At 39.4% G+C, this 17,012-nt stretch overlaps 1 protein-coding gene across 8 annotated transcripts in view; it reads right to left on the bottom strand.

The window, feature by feature from the left end:
* The window catches only part of MGAT5 (alpha-1,6-mannosylglycoprotein 6-beta-N-acetylglucosaminyltransferase), a 111,969-nt gene that overhangs the window by 14,771 nt on the left and 80,186 nt on the right, over positions 1–17,012 (bottom strand). For all 8 annotated transcript variants that reach the window (XM_054277561.1, XM_054277562.1, XM_054277563.1 and 5 more), the window contains one exon: positions 7,485–7,634. In XM_054277561.1, the coding sequence (XP_054133536.1) occupies positions 7,485–7,634 (150 nt within the window). The remainder of the gene's footprint in view (positions 1–7,484; positions 7,635–17,012) is intronic.

The raw sequence follows: 17,012 nt of genomic DNA, 5'->3' as shown, positions 1-17,012 counted from the left end.
AATGCAATGCTAAGAGGAAAATAGGGGAAATTCAGCAGCTCACCCAAGCAGTAATGGAATGTCCTGCAAAACACATTTGACAATCATACCTGTAATGAGCTGAGGTGGTTTTTCATGGAGCTGAGGCAACAACAGACCCTTTTAGGGATTTTTTTGGGGCAGGGGGGAAAAAATTGTGGTTTACTTGGTGTGGAAGTGGAGTTGCTGGGGCTTTCCTACAGGCACAGGCTCTAAAGCAGCAATGTCCAGGAACAGCTGCACCAGTGTTTTCCTGATTCCCAAACCAGCCAAGCTAATGGCTTTGCCCACACAACACGCTCCTGGTACACTAATTAGGGCCCCTAATTAAAACGGTAGGTGGCAGCAAACAGCAGCTCATGACACTGCACGGAGGCAGCGAGAGCCTGCAGGGGCTTCAGAGGGTTCAGCCTTCAGAGGGTTCAATGGCTCCAAGAGAAACCAGAGCAAAAATCCATCCCAAAGCTTTTCCTGCACCAGCTGGGATTCCAGGTGCTCTAGAAAAGGCACTGCTCTGCTCCAGTGAAAATATAATAATTTTTTTTTCTGAGTAGTCTAAAAAAATCTTGACCTTTTCCTGCCCAAGCATAATGAAACCTCCTGAATTAAATATAGAATTCTTCATCTGAATGTTTGTGTATAGGATTCTTCATTTGAATGTTTGTGTATGATGGGAGAACTACAAGCTCTGAGTTGGAACAGCAATTTCTCAGTACTGCTGCATAACAATGTGTATATATATATATATATCTATATATATCTACTGCTTTTATCAGGAAAATAAAGCACAACCTTCATAACTGTGAGAGTCATGCAATCAGGACACATATTCAAGGAGGTCAAGGCACACTATTCTGCATTAAATCTTGTGCAACACAGAAATGAATCCCAGTAACAGAACATTCACAGCTGCAGGCTCTTCCCAGGAGCTGATGCTAACACTGATGCATAAAGCTGTAGTCAGCCCTGTCGTGCAGAGGCATTGCAGCATCAATCCTCCCCAACCCATGGCAACAACAGCATAAATTCAGAGCTGGCTCATTTTAGAAAAGCAAGTTAACACTTCTCAGCATAGCTGGGGACACGCAATTTGCACTGCATGGAGCTGAATATTCTAATTCCAGTTCTCAATATTCAGGTTAAAGAAGTGGCAAAAAGTTTCTCAACTCCCTCACTGATTTAAATCTTACAGAAACTGTCTAGTGGGTGATAATAAAAAGATCCAGAAGCTATTTCTACTAAAGACAAATCATATAAATTCTGGTTTTATATATGGCAAAAAATAAACCAGCTTTCAGTCAGAGAAATGTATGCTACATATAATTTCAAAAGAGGGAATTCACAAAAAGGTAATCTGTTGAAAACAATGAATTAAGGACATGAAACCATTTTATGCAGTCTGCACATAAAATATTATTTATTTAAACTACTCCTCAGTTCAGGCAGAAAACCAGCTGAGAACCAACAATTAAACCTATCTGAAGTATTAATTCCTCCTATAATCCAGTGTTTGTCTGCTATGTAGGGAATGCTGGGTTGTTTGCTTAGTTTTGCACTTTTTTAATAAACTGCTGCTGTGCACTGCTGAGTTCTGTGTCTGACTGGTCCATTTATTTCGGAGGAAGCTGCATGGGAAAAGAAACATGGGTTTGTGTTCTGACAGCACTGAGAGCACTGCCATCACTTAATCTATAATAAATAGCTTACCACCTGTTTCCCATCCATTTTCCAGCCTCACCTCTAAGCAGCACTGTTCCTTTGAAGGAAGGAAGAAAGAAGGATGTGTCTGATCCCTAGAAAAGGGTGTGTGTGTGTGTGTGCTGCCTGGTGGCCTGAGCCTGCAGCCTGCCTCACAGCTGCCTGCAGCCCCTCAAATCCTTCTTTCAGCCCTTCTATCACCCTCCAGCACACCATCATCAAACCAGCTGAAATTCCCAAACTCAGTCCAGACCCTTCTCCAGAAAGTTGTCCCTTATAAAGTGTCCTTGCCCATGGCACGGGGTGGAACTAGATGATCTTCAAGGTCCATTTCAGCCCAAACCATTCTGTGAGTCTCTTTATGATTAACTTTCCTTGGTTAGGGAGTCAGTATTTTTGTCTGGTATAAAGAGCAAAACTGAAATATCTTACATGCCTCACATTCATTATGATTAAAAGAGCAAGTATTAGAGAACACAGGCCTTTTCTGTAACTCACAATGCTCTCATTTGCTAATCCTTTGAATTACATGGTTTGTTATTTCCAGAAAGGCTAAAACAATCTGTCAAGGTACTTCCTAAGAGTATGCAGCAAATACTGCAAGGCACTAACTGAAAAAGAAATGAAAAAAAGAAAAAAGTAGACATAACAGCCACCCATTTTCAGGTAGCAGTGAAGCAAACATCATCCTCAATAGAGATGAGGCTGTGGGGAAGGCAAGGCTCTGTCCCACAGAGTGAAGATTTACACCAGGCTGTGCTTGCCCTGATTTGTGATGTTCACTGCTGCCTCCAGCACTGCAGGTGCTGATATGGCTCTTGGGGTAATTTCTCATCAGATGCAGGTCTGGTAACCCAGCCCACCATGGGAGGGCACCTGCACCCTTGGGCTGAAGATCCATATTGCAAAACTCCAAATGTGACTGTGTTGGTAATACCATAGTGGGAACACCTGGCTAAAAAATATTAGTCCAGATCTCACTCTGTGAGCTGCAGCAGAACTGCTATGCAGAGGAGATTGCTTTATGCTTTACTGGTTGATTAATGCTTGGAAAAAAATCATAATCTGTTTTTGAGCATTTTTCTCACCTTTCCAATGTTTCTGAAAGCAAAAGCCATTGTTTTTCCTAGACAGCTCTAAGTGGGCACATGGCAGAGCCAGCTCTGCACACTGACACCCCACAGAACATGGTGATTGCCAAAAGGAAGCTGCACTGTAAAAGTCTATCTAAAAGAGATAACTGCCAAGAAAAACAGAAATAGAATGATCATGCAAACAGCAATGTGGGGTTGTTTTTTTTTTAACCTATTCCTTTTTATCAATGTCTGCTGCCCCAGTGTGTCTGTGCCTGTAGGTCTGCACGGAGCAGAGAAAGGGATTTGTGTTTGCAACATCACTGGCTCAACTTGAGTAAAGTTGAAACCCTTAACAATTTGGTTTTCATAACAAAGGCTCCTCAGGAACCTTCTCCACCTTTGTAATAAACTGAACCTCTGGTTTGGAATGTCAGATTTTTGAGTAGGCCACCCAGCATCACACATCACACCAGCCACTCTTCTTGCTGAAATGTAAGGGGTCCTCTCACAGTGCAGTAGTTAAGTGGAGACATCTCTGACACAAAAAGTGACTCACAACCCCTCTCATGAAAAGCAGTATTTTTTTTTTGTTGGTTTTTTTTTTGGTGGAGTTTACAGCATCACATCAGACTACTATTAATATAACTAAGTAAATAGTCATCCTAAATTATAGCCAAAAGTATAAAATAAGGATTGAATGCTTTACTTCCCTGACTGTAATTATGGCTAGCTCAATAGTTAAGAAAAAATTTCATATTCCAGAGAGCAAATGCTCTAGTTTCACGCAGAGGAGTGTTTATCTTGTCCTCTCCCTTTTCTAGCATTACTGCACTTTATTAAATTTATTCTGTCAGGTTGGTAGGTTTATCACCACTTTAATATGCTTCCTTATTCAACTTATATATTCTCTTCTAAACTCGAGAAAGAGGAGTATAGCAAAGGTTAACTATCTTGCTATATAACTATTCTTCTCATCAAGACAAAATACTTTCTGCTAAAGTCAATCCTTTTGTGATTCAAACAACTTGAGAATAAAATCACTAGGTAACTATTTTTTCAGCTGCTTTTATGAGGTTTAAATATATATTCCTTCACAAAAGGCAATATGAAAACAAAGTTTGTTTGCCTGTGTCTGTGTAAGAGTGTTGCTCCTACTTTTATTAATCATACAGAAATAGTAAAATCCACTTAGTAAAAGAATTTGAACTCTCTGAAAAATTCACAGTGACTCGAAGGAAAAAGTTGCATCTGAAACTTTCTCAAAAGGAGAAATACTTCTCAAGAATTCAACACTGGTTCCTCCAAGGGAGCCTGGTCCAAGTGCTCCAGCTGCCCACTTGGCAGGCAGCCCTGGGAGTTGGCAGGAAGGCTGCCAGCTCGCCTACCCCATTCTCCTCCACCGTGATGAATGGCTCCACATCTCCTCATTAGGAACTGCAGACATGGCTCCTTTTTGTCATGCTCCACACAGCTGAAGCAGCCATGGTGAATCTCAAGCAGCCCCTCCTGCCTGCAGAGCTCCCTCCCTCTGAGATGTGCTGCTTTACAGCGCACGCAGAAGGAAATGGCAGCTGCACACTGCCCGGAATAACTCTGTCCTGCCAGCTACTGCAGGGACCAAAGACATTTTGGGAATGCAAAGCTCTGATTAAGAATCACAGGACTGAGCCCTCACCTACTGGTGTTTTGCTGTCTAAGGACAAAGTTAAGCAGTGCAGCACGAGCTGACACTTCTGACTAGGCTGAACCATGTGATTTGTTAAATTGTTATTTAGCTCTCCCTTTCTGAAAGCCTGAACATTTATCAGTTGACCTAACAAAAACCTGCTAACACAGTCCTGAAATCACAACCAATGACAGACAATTCTTGTCCATGGTCTCAACACATCTGAAGGTTTCTGGAAGTTTAAGGACAAAGGTTGCTGTCTCCCCATGATGCTCCAGAGAGCATTGCACCCACAGATGTTCCCAGCCTGGAGTTATGGCCCTGATTATTCACACACCTGCAGCACAGGCACAGTCTGTGACAAAACCCCATAACTAAATTCATTACAGGACTCTGACTTTAATGAATAAAGTGATTATGATTAAAAAGTGTCCTTGAACATCCCTGCATGCATGTGCACTCACACATGGGGCTCCTCCAGGCACAAAGCTCCTGTTCAAGTCACCTTGATTTTTGTGAGAAACCTGCACTTATTTTAGCAATGCAACCCATGATCCAGCTGATATAAACACAATTGACCCACATAGGCAGCAGATGGCCACTGGTGACAGGTGAGCAGTGTTTTGTACTAAGCTGTGCTCAAGTGTTGCCTCTTAAAGGGATAAAAATCTGGAAATGTGAATATGCAGGCAGCAAGAGCACTTGGAGCAAGTGTGTCTGTTGATCAACACTGACAGGTAACCATATGCTGAGGCAGAACAGCCAGAGTACCTATGAGATACAATGCATCAGCCAGCAAAAAACCAGAACAAAACAAAAACCCACCCATCCCAATCCTCCACCAACTGAAAAGTCCAAAAAATGAGATGGGAGATCTCAGTTTCCACTTTCAATCCCAGCATGCTGCTGTTTTACTTTTTCTGTTCAATTAGATACATTGAAATGGTATTAGGAATAATAAGCGAAATGCATGATGCAATAAGCCATATTTAATTTCATTTCATTGCAAAATTAGAAATACATTGCAGTCTCATTTCCATGACAATACTTATGTATTAGGAGAAGCAGATGGACTATTAACAGCTTATCATCAGGGCAAAGTTTTGTTAGCCTGGCTGTATCCTAAATAAATAATTTCCTTAAAAGGAAAACAGCTTTTGTCATTTGCAAACCTGCTAACAAAAGTTCAGAAGAGCCATATAAAAATACTGCTTGCAAATGTAATTTTTAAAACCCTGACTTCCTGATACAGGGTTCTGAAACATATCAATGATTTGCTCAGAGCCATCTACTAAGAAATGTAGCAAATTCTAAAAATTATTTTCCCCAATGTTATGAAAGAAAAAACCAACCATAACCAATGCACAACAACAGAATAAAAATCATTAAAATCGAAAATGGTCTAGGACTCTGACAACAGTTCAGCACAGATCCATGCTTTTCACCAGATACTTTTGGTGGAAAATAAGCAATTTACTATCTCAGGAGCACTTCATAATCCCAACACAGTCTCCTATCTGAAGCTGCAATTACTGCTCAAAATCTGACTGGAAGTAGTCTGCTCCCTCCTGTGTCACAAAATCCATACAACTAAACTGTGCAACACATAGGTATCAGCTTGAATTTGTCCTAAATTGAATGTGTCTTTACATTGCATCTCAGAGCACAGCAAATATAACCAATAACAACTAGATATCTAGTTAATACTTAAAAGCAAGCTTTTAAATGTGATACATACAAGATGGATGATAAAAAATTAGAGAAAAGCTTAGTTAAACATAACTATTATTATAACTGGCACTTGTATAGGGACTTCAGTAATTCTACTGAATTTGCTTATTTTACTATTTCAGTGAATAGAACACGTTTTTTAGGAGGTAGTCACTGCTCATGCTTGGGGGTTATTACAAGGTCAATATTCTTCCCACATTATGATTAACACAGGGATTTCATACTCCACACAGGCAAAAGCTGTGTAATCTCAGATTATCTGTGACGAAAGCAAATGTTGACTTTTTAATATTAACATTATGTGTATCTGCAGGCATCAAGCACATACACACAGTGTTTGCACTTAAAAACTCATAATTTACCAACAACTGTCACACAGAGATGTCAAATTACCATCATTTTCCTAAGTACTTCAAAAAGGAGATCTCTGCAGTTGTGTGGGAAGCCTAAGAGGTGCTTGCTTTTTCCTTTTCTTTTTTTTTAAAGAGATTTTTCTATGGACGTGCACCGCAAGAAAATATCAACAGTGGTGCACTTCTGCAGATTTTGCTAATTTTAAACACACAACTCCCTTCTTTCACCAACTTAAAGTCAAAAATTCTATTTAAATGTAATCTACTGAAGTGTTTGAATGCTGCAAGGTGCCACAAAGAGTATGGGAAGCGCAGAGAATCCAGACAAAACTGTGGGGACAAAATTTATTTCCATGTATATCCCGTCCCTCATCTTGAGTTCCTGTGACTCTGGAGGCACAGGCAAAGCAGATCACAAGAAGCCACGCTCCTGTGCTCCCTCTCTGTGCCCAGCTGAGGCAGAGGAAGGACATGAATGGCAAATGAAGGGCTGCAGCTCTGCTTTTCTCCCTGGGAGAGCAGGGTCACTCTGGGTTGGAGTCACTGGCAGGGCACAGCAGGCTGTGCAGCTTTTGGGCGTTACCTAACCTTGACCTCAGGCACGGCAAACACAGCACAGTCTCAGCTGATAATCTCCTTGAGCTGAATATCACATTCAAGAAAATGAAAAAATGCATTTATCCCTGGTTCTCAAGCTGGTTGTTAAATGGGACTGTAGCTTGTCATCCCAATTTTCTAATATGAGCTGTCAATCCACCAAACAGAGACATGATGAAAAATGTATTCTTGGCACACAGAACACAACTTAAGCTCCTTTACACATGATAATTTTTTTCCAGTGCTTTTAAATTAGGAGCTTATTCATAGGAGGTGAAATGCATGCACTTGAGACACCCTCTGCTTGGAGATATTTTTGCCACCACTCCTGCTTGACAAACTTACTTTGGTTTCCCTCAGCAGAAACTGCAAATCCCGCCCGCTGAGTATTCCATGGTTCTTCACATAGCCAGGAATGTACATGGTGCTTGTGCCATGAACAGTTCCATGGACCTCCATATAGGTGTGGATGACATCCAGGTAAGCCTTCTTATCCTGTAATGGCAAGGAAAAAATATTTTCAGTTGTTACGAATTTGAAGCAGCAATATTCAATCAGAGCTGGTTTTTATCTCCTCTACCACAAAAGCCAGGGAAAGAAGTTCACTCATTCCTATTTGGTTTCTGTAATGTTTGGTCTTTCATTACATTATTAGTTTGGTTTTCTACTAAACTGGAAGAAAACTGCAGCATTTTCACTCACAGTCGAGGTATAAAAAATTAATATCAAGGCACTCTTAATTTGTAATTGGATAAAAACCAGGATGCCACCAGACAGCTGCAATCTCAGCATGCTGAAAAAATACTTGGCCTAAAAATAGTAAAAAACCCATTTTGAAATATCAAATTTTCACTGTTTTGGTCAGAGATGCAAGTTATTTTCTTCTTTGTGAAGAAAAGGCTGAATGTCACCTTAGTAAGATGCAGTCTTGCCAACTGAATAATTGAACACATCCCTTTATTTAAATACCCAGCATCTGAGTTCCATGAGAGACCTACAAATGTTCTGCCTACCTGAAGCTTTAAAGGCATTTTGGAAAAGACCCAGAGAAGAGCAACGGCTTTGATGTTGCATTTTAAAAAAAAAATTAAGAAAAAATAGTACACCATCCTAGTTTGCACACAAGAATTACTTTAATTTTCAATGCCATATGTTTTTTAAGTTTTAAAGACTACTGGCATCCCAAGGCAATTAGCTGAAGACTGTATTTACTTGCAGTCTGCAACACAGATCAGAAGACTTTCCCTCAATATTTGCACATAGGCTTAGTAATAGCTCTAAAATCAGGCAACAAGTTGCTCTACTTCTTGGCAGCAAAGTGAGTTTTTACAAATTCCACTTTCACTCACTATTTTTGTCATGTAAATTCTGTGCACGGTTCCTGCACAGCCCTGTGTGAAAGCTGGCCAACAATTTTACTGAAGTTCACTCAAAGGACAAGCAGCCTGGTGAAAATCCTGTCTTTTCCAGCCCTGGAGGAGCAGGTGTCACACCCAGGTGGGTGAGTGCTGCTTCTTGAGCTTCCTTGCCGAATTCATGGCTGCAGAGTGTGTTTATTGTGTGTAACAATGGTTTCTGCTTTCACCCTGCTTGTGCTGGGCAGGATGGGTTGAGCACCCCTGAGTGCCCCTTTGGCACCTCTGCCAGACACTGTCCTGGGCTAAGTGTTACATAAAACAGCCAACAGATAAAGACAAAGATGCTTTCTTCTTCAATGTGCCTGCTCTTGTTATTAATTAACACAATTTATTCAAAAAACCTAAAAGCTTGTTCTATTTTCTACTTCAAATTCGAATTACTCTGTAAGAGATATTCCTGACATAATTGCTAAAATACCATAATTAGAAACTGTGAGAAACTCGTACACTTTGTCAAGAGAAAATCCATTTAGAACTTTTTCTTTGGAAATGAGCGTGAGAAATATAAAAGGAGTGGCCTGGTCTTGTTTCCAGAGGATACCTTAATCCTGCCTGTCTGGCTTTTAATACTTCCAGAACTTTGGAGTGCTCAGGGCTCTGAATGGAAGAGAAGGCAAGGAAGCAGCAGGTGCTACTGACATGATCCACCTGTAGCAACAACACCAAAGCAGTTGCCTCAGATTTTACTGGCTCATGACACAAACCCTGGTGACACAAATGCTCTCTAACTCAAAAAAAACCCCCAAAACTGAGAAAAAAAGCAGCTAGAAAGAACAAAACCAAGATTACCTAAAATTGCACTTCTTTTCAAGATTGGAATGACAATTTTACAAACCTTTTATGGAATACTTAGTTATTGTAAAATGACATTAACAATGCACAGACTTCACTGGGAATAGTTCTTAGACATATAACTGACTTCTTTTCCAATTCAGAATCTAAAACCACAAATAAAACATTTATTATCCAGATAAATGGATAATTTATCCAACCAAAATCTCACTCTTTTATTTCCTTACTTTGAGTCAAAACCAGCTGCTTTCATAATCATTTACAAAGCACCATAAAAGTCCTATTAGCACCTTATACTTTACCTACAGCTCACTAACATTTGTCTTGCAATTAAGTAGTCCTGAATTTCCACATTCCTTGCAGACAAAGGTTATTTTGGATCTTAAAAGTATATATTCTAGGAAGCCACCTCAGAAAAATGATCAGGACACATAATCAAATTATAGACATTAAAAAGAGTGAATTAGAAAATGAGAGAGTGCAAAAATAGCATTTATAAATAGAAAGGCTACATGTAAATAAAGCAAGAAATGTGACTGAAAACAAAATACTAACATTCCTTCAACTATTTATCTGCTTCCTGAGTTGCTCACTTGGGAGCAGATATAATTATTCTTTTATCTTAAACCACTTGAACTTTGCTTTTTCTAAGATATATTCAAAGAGACAAGACCATGAGCAGCTGGGGACTAATGCCAACCTGACATTGTCTGCAGTTTGTGTCAGCCTGCACTGCTCACCCTGCTGTCCACACTGCAAACCCAGACTTAGAGGATGGAAGATAATCACATTTTAAAAAAGGCAAATAATTTCTCCTCAGAATCAAAATGGAAATGTAACAGTGAGTAACAGCTACACAAACCTTTTCTGAAACAATTTTTCAGCAGCTAAAATAAACATGCCATTCAGAAAAGTACTTTTTGTTGATCACTGACTGCAGAACTGCTATTACTGCTCATCAATCATTTCCACCTACTTTTAAAAGCATCTTGATAAGGCCTATCTCATCAAAGAAATCAAGTGACAACTGTTAGATAAGTATTTCCCCAGGACAATGCTGACAAGAAGACACAGTATGAAGAGGTAAAATTTTAAGTTTGGTGGGTGAATAATTTAAATATAAAAGCTACAAAAATATGTGGTGGAAACACAGTTCATCAAGAACTAAACTCTGCTTTTAGTTTTCTCAGTGTAGTGCCTGGTGGTAATTAACAACTCTGCTTCCCCAACAGTTTGCCAGTCCAAGGTAATGACAGAATTTTGCAATTTTGGACCATTTGGGTGCCCTCACAGAACACTAAAAATTCAGCACTGCATGAAATTAAGCATCACTAGAGGCCAACTGCATTACAGAAGAGCTTGATTCAGAGTCCTGAACTGCTTTATGGCTTGAAAGTTCAGACTGCAAAACATATGTAAAACAGCCCATGTATCCAGCCTCACTTCCTTGCATTGAAAAATTCAGAAGGCAATGGTTTTATAAAGCTTGACAAATGTAATTCAGAAAAGGAAGTACTGGGCTACATCTTTGTGTATATCCTAAATGCATACTGAAGAGAAGTCCCATCATCTGAGTGCTTATCTGTAGAAGTGTCAAGTCAAAAGTAAGCCAAAATGCAGTGTACATGCAATGTATGACAATCAAGATTGTGACACAAACATAATCTCTGCTCAGGAACTGTCACCCTCTCAAAGACTTCTCAAGACATGCCTGAATAATGAAAATCCTGTCTACCAGGGAGCTAGAAGAGTGCACAAAGGCTGGGGAATATTAAGAGATTCAAATGCATACAGTGTTTTACAGTGGTAAATCACAAAGAGTAGATTAAGTCTCCTCACAGTCAAAGATGAAATATTCAAATTAATAAATCTCCACATCATTTATGAATTTGCCCCAAATTCATAAATGATGTGATGGAAGATTCAGTGATTCATGACTAGTAAATATGAATTCTACACTGACCAAGTAATCTGAAATTTAAATAAAGAGTTAACTATGTAACCACACAAACCCCTCAAAATGACAATGACAATTCTTCCTGCCCAAGGAAATCCTCTCTCACCAAACTGCTAGCATTTTCTAAAGAAGCCAATCAGCTTGTAGGAATTTTTTGAAGTTCTTAAAGGAATTAAATCTCTTGGGGAGAGATTGGGAATCACTCTTATGAATGAACGGTCATCATGTGAAAGAGAACAGAGAAGTGACAAAAGTATGCTGCAATTATTTACACTAACAAAATTCAAACTAACTTCAAAATGTAGGATAAAAACATCACAATATTGAACACCTGGGGTTTTAAAGCTTTTGAAAAAGCTCCTTCAGTCCTTCTCTGGGACAGAGAGACTAGAAAAGAGACCATCTGATAAACTCAACTGTCTCCAAAACTACTTTATTTGCAGCACTGTATGCATGGGGAGTTCTCCCAAAGCATGCATGCTCAATAACTTAAGAGACCAGGTTATATTCCTGAAATTAATGCATTTTTATAACATTTTCTGAATACATTCACATGTGCTAATTATTGCCATGGACTTGTCTGGGTATGGTTCTGCTCTTTTGATGAATTTTTTCTCCTTGAGAGTATCTCAAATATGTCATCAAATCACAATGTACTTCTCTTATCCTTCTTTTCTCAAACACACAATCCTTGTTCTCAAAATTAAGATATCAGCCAGTACATATTAATCACTAACACAAGTAAACAAGGAGGCATTAGCTGGCACAAGACTTATTAATCTCAGACACAGGGAGTTAACACAAGGCCACATTAATCTCTGGCATTTGTACTGAGCACTGTGTGGTACAAAACTAAGCATTAACTGTGAATATGGGGATCATACATTATGTGCTCAAGTTGAAAGTATTTTCCAACATGTTCCCCTACTGCTGCTTAGACTTCTCACAGAATTAAAACCCTTTTGGTAATTTAACTGAAGCGACAGAAATGTTGAAAACCAGTCCTCACTTCAAGTGTGGAAAAACATCCCTGAGCTAACCAGTGTCAAGAATGAAGACTTTGCATTATACTAACACATTTTACAGCCCATGAAAAAATCAGTCCTTTGTTCAGCAGCAGTCAGTCCACTCACCAACCAAGTAAATGATAGGAATTATTTTAGAAAGAAATTCAGAAATAAAGAGAATATTATTGAACTATTCTCTCTCCCTCTTCACACACCCATGCATTTCTGGTCCATTCTCTCACTGGACAATATTCTGAGAGGGATAAGAAGGATCCAAGACACGGGACAGTTTCCACTGCTACAACCTGAAATCTGCAAAAAATTCTTTAACAATTCTTCAGTTTGAAAAAGACAACTTGTCAGAATACGAGGGAGGTCTACAAACCCATAGCTGGCATAAAGAATGTGCATAGTGACTGACTATTCAAAATGTCCTATACAAAGAAATCCAAACAAAGCTCACAGGGGACAGGTTTAGAAAAATGCCCAAGTTAACAATTTCTCCTGCAACAGGTCAGAGATTTGAGGGACTCCATGACAGAGAAAGCTGCAGAGGCAAAACAAAGTTTGTATAGGTTCCTGATCAAACAAACACTGAAATCACCTCTTACTGATATCTCAACAATATATACAGACAGTTTATCAACAGAGAAACAGATTCAGGAAATACAGTGAATTAGCAGAGCTGGAGAGAGAGAGAGAGAGAATTTGCAAGGGAAGTGTTATATAACTTTGCCATGCTCTTGCTCTTCCTGAATGTCCATTTATAGCTTCTTTTTTAGGCACCATATATCTCTGAATAAAACACACATTAGCACATATATAAATTCTGCACAAAGAATGAATAAAACATCTCAGTAAAGGTTTAGGATTTCTGGCAGAGCTTGAAGAACCTTATCCACTTCTCTATCCTCATCTTTTTCATCCATGAAGGTCTGTGGTTTTTTAAACACTGAGGTGTTCCCAAGATTTCACAATTTCATTGTCATGCAATGCACAGCAACATCTAAGCAGTAATTTCCTGTCCTTGGAATGGAAATTTGCAGAACCAACCAGACATCCTTGTTCACTGTAAGTGCTGAAGGAGAAAATTGAAGGGGTACAGATGAAAATAGAAAGTGGGACCAGGGGAAGAAAAGGTTGTGTGGGTTTTGTGCTAACCAAACAGCAGTAGGTGACTGTGTTAATCAGTACTGTAAGACCTCAGTAATTCACTTTGCAGCTGAAAAGTTCTGCAAAGTGAGAAGCTGATCACTGGCAGGTAAATATCCATGAAAAAAAAGGTTTTTTTTCTTCATTCATCATAAACTCTAATTTTCATAGTAAGTATTAAAGAATAAGCCTTTAAAGGTGCATGCTTATTTACTGCACTCCTTTGTTTTGACTGACTTGTTTCTGATCCATCCAGCTTCCAGAAGGAAATGATGCATTTCAGAAATGTTGCTGAGCTGAAGTGTCTGGCTCATTCCAATTCATAGATTTGTGGCATAAGGCAGGACAGTGCTGCTGGTGCCAGGCTCTGGGGTAAGTTTTCACCAATCGATAAGCCCCCAGTGCTGCTGCACATTTGGGGGAACACAAAACAGAACGGCCACAGGAAAGTCTGTGAGAAGGAATTTCTGTCCCTTTACTTATTTTTCTTTTCGTTTAAAAGTTGAAATAAAATATTTATTCAAAGTACAATGCTAAACATGAAGTACAAAAGCCAACCAGAAAGAAGGGACTTTCCTCCTGCTTTGTGCAAGAGGGCATAGGATGGGGAAATTACATTTAATCACATGTTCCCTGGAGCTACAAATGAACATTAGTGTGAACAGCCTCAGTGATGTGCTTTCCCATTGAGAACAGGCTCAAGGTAGCCATTCCCAATGCAGCTCTTCTAAAGTTGCTATGCAGGCAGTATATATTTAAGGAGAATGCTTTTCAAGTAGCATTAGTAAGAAACTCCCACATTATTTTGCCTCTAAATATACAAATATTTTCAATATTTGCTCCAACAGACAAAATACTAAAGCAGTCTTCATATACTTATGTTATGCATTGATGCCTATTTTCTGGTAAAAGCAACCTTCTGACTTCTCTCACAGCAACCCACAAAAAAAGAAGAAATAGCAAATACTGCAAAATGAATCTTGACTCTTTCTTTCCTCTAGGATAAAGGGTCAAATTATGGAAGAGTATAACAGTAAGCTGCAGGAAGAAGAACAAAGAAAAGCCTTAGAAACAAGAGCTAAGGCAACATGAAAGGCTTCAAACATTCTCTTTTAATTGAAATGTTCTGTAATTAAAGTAAATTTTGATTATGGAGAGCATTATGGGTTTCACACACATTTTATAAATTCCTATTTCCCCCCACTTCGGCATAGATAGAACTCTCTTTACTCCTTAGTACTGCCAAAAACTCCAAACAAAACCCCAAACCTTTTATCCCAACAAACACTTTCCCAAAACTCGGCAAATGTTGCCTTTCATAGCTTACCACTAAAGATAACCTTTAGAAATGTGGCAAAAATATCTTTAGGGCCTGCTGTTTGTTATCCTCAACCCACCTAGGATGGATTTAGTTATTAAGAGGGAAATACTTAGTTATTATAGAGGGAAATGTTTAGTTATTTTAGAGGGAAATGAAGCAGATTTGTCTTACACCCTCTGCACCACACATCCTTCCTGACCTCAGGAGGTGCACCCAGACTTGGCCACTGTGGGATGGGATGGATGTCACTGGGCTCAGGCACAGAAAAAACCCATATTCGTGGCTATGTGGAGCCATGGTGGTTTATACAGGCCCAGGGAGAAGAGGTCCTGTGCACACTTCAGTCCCACTTCAGCCTGCTTGGTTTAGAATAAACAACTGATTTGTCACTGCTATTCCCCAAAAGCACCAAAGCCTGGAGGAGAGGAGAGGAACGTTCTCCCCTCCCCACTGTGCTCCTCTGATGAGTGATCAGCCCCAGCAGTGCCACATGCACTCTGTGCAGATTACACTCCTCATTAATTTGCCATGTTGAGTAGAAAGCACAGGAGCAGGATAAATAGATTAGTCTGGTTCCATACAAGCCTTGGTGGCAGATGAAAAGAGCACTGAACAGGGAAAATGAAAGAAACGTGAAATAAGCAAATTACACAGACACAAGATTAGTTCAGGCTTTCTCTTGATCACAAGAATTGAATTTTATCACTCCAGATAAGAAATCCCACACTGTAACTGATTCAAAGTCTATCTGCAGTGATTTGCACTTTATGTATGAGTGCATATGGGCATGACTGCAGTTACAATCTGCAAGTTACAGTTTTAATCTGCTCGATGTTACCAGCACACAGTACACATTTTAACATGGCCAGATACCAAATCAAATATCTTGGAAAAAACAAGATAGGAAATACTGATAAAATGCAGCAGTGACTTGAAAAGCAGCACTTTGAAAAATGAGACAAAGCTCTTGGCTGAGAGTTCCTAATGGCGAAAAGGGGACCTGTCTAAAAATGAGACAATATTTCCTTTTGGATTTGATGCTGGTATGGCCCACGTGCCCTTTGCAAACATTCACTTTTCAAGAGGAATGTGAATAATCTTGAGAAGGGTCAGAGAAAACAGACATGTGAAAACTCTTAAGGATTAGAAAGCACAAAGCTCTCAGGGGCTCAGCATATACAGGCTTTTCAGGAGATGTCTGTGTGTTACTCTGACCTCAACCTATATTCCTGCAGGGCAACAGAACAGAAGCATCAGGCCAGTTGAGGAAGTTTATAATTGTTACTAAGACTGGAAGGAACCGTATGGACATCTGTACCAGAAATAGTGCAAAATCTTAAGGGAGAAAGCAATTGTTGGAGGACTTCACCAGAGGAAACTGTGGCCTTTCCATTGTGTGCTATTTAAAAATCAAGACTGGGTATTCTTTCCCAAAAAGCCATGTTTTTATCTTAATCAGTCCATGAATAGCCTGTGTGTCATACAGAATCTGAGACTAATCACAAATCTCCCCTCTGGGCATATAAACTATCCATACATATTTCTGAATCCATACAAACTGAATAAACTGAGAAAGATAAATATGTCAGTGAGAAACACCCTGGTGACTAAGGAGTTTTCTTCTTCCTTAAATCCAACTAACATTCAACAGGTCTTTCTGCTAATGTGCACTGCAAATCAGGTCAGGTTTAGATGATTATTGTATGCTGCTGTTCTTGAGAGACTGATAATGAGATCAGTCACAAGTAAAAGTGTAAGTAGAGTCACATGTAAAAGGACAAGAGCCTGAGCTTGAAAAGACTTGAAGAAAGGATTCCAGCTCTGCTCCAGCACTCTGCAGAGAGGAGAGACTGCACACAAGGGCACACTAAGTCCTTCTATACCATGATCCAAACAGAATAAATAAATACTTTCATGTATTTACTAAATATTTGCTCAGCACAGTAGCCAAGAAGCATCCAGCTCTACTTGCTCTGCTACCACTGCAAACATTCCACAGTTTTTACAAAGTTTTAGTTTTGTTTTGTCTCACAGATGGACCATTTATTTGTAGCTATCACCTTTAGAGAATTTATTCTGAATAATCTGAGTCATCAGAATAAATGTTCCTTCTGTGGTTTGAAAAACTGTGCAAGCCCAACATTCTCATGCCAATAAAGAGAAAAGGAATGACAATGTGAGACCCAGGTGGTCTCCCACTGTCACATTGTTTGCCCTGTGTATGGC

This window comes from Melozone crissalis, unplaced genomic scaffold (genome assembly GCF_028551555.1).
Source record: "Melozone crissalis strain CALT ecotype California unplaced genomic scaffold, PUWL_Pcris_2 ptg000023l_1, whole genome shotgun sequence".
NCBI classification, from domain to species: Eukaryota; Metazoa; Chordata; class Aves; order Passeriformes; family Passerellidae; genus Melozone; species Melozone crissalis.
Note: the sequence above shows the minus strand (reverse complement) of the source record. Positions and strands in the feature narration are given on the sequence as shown.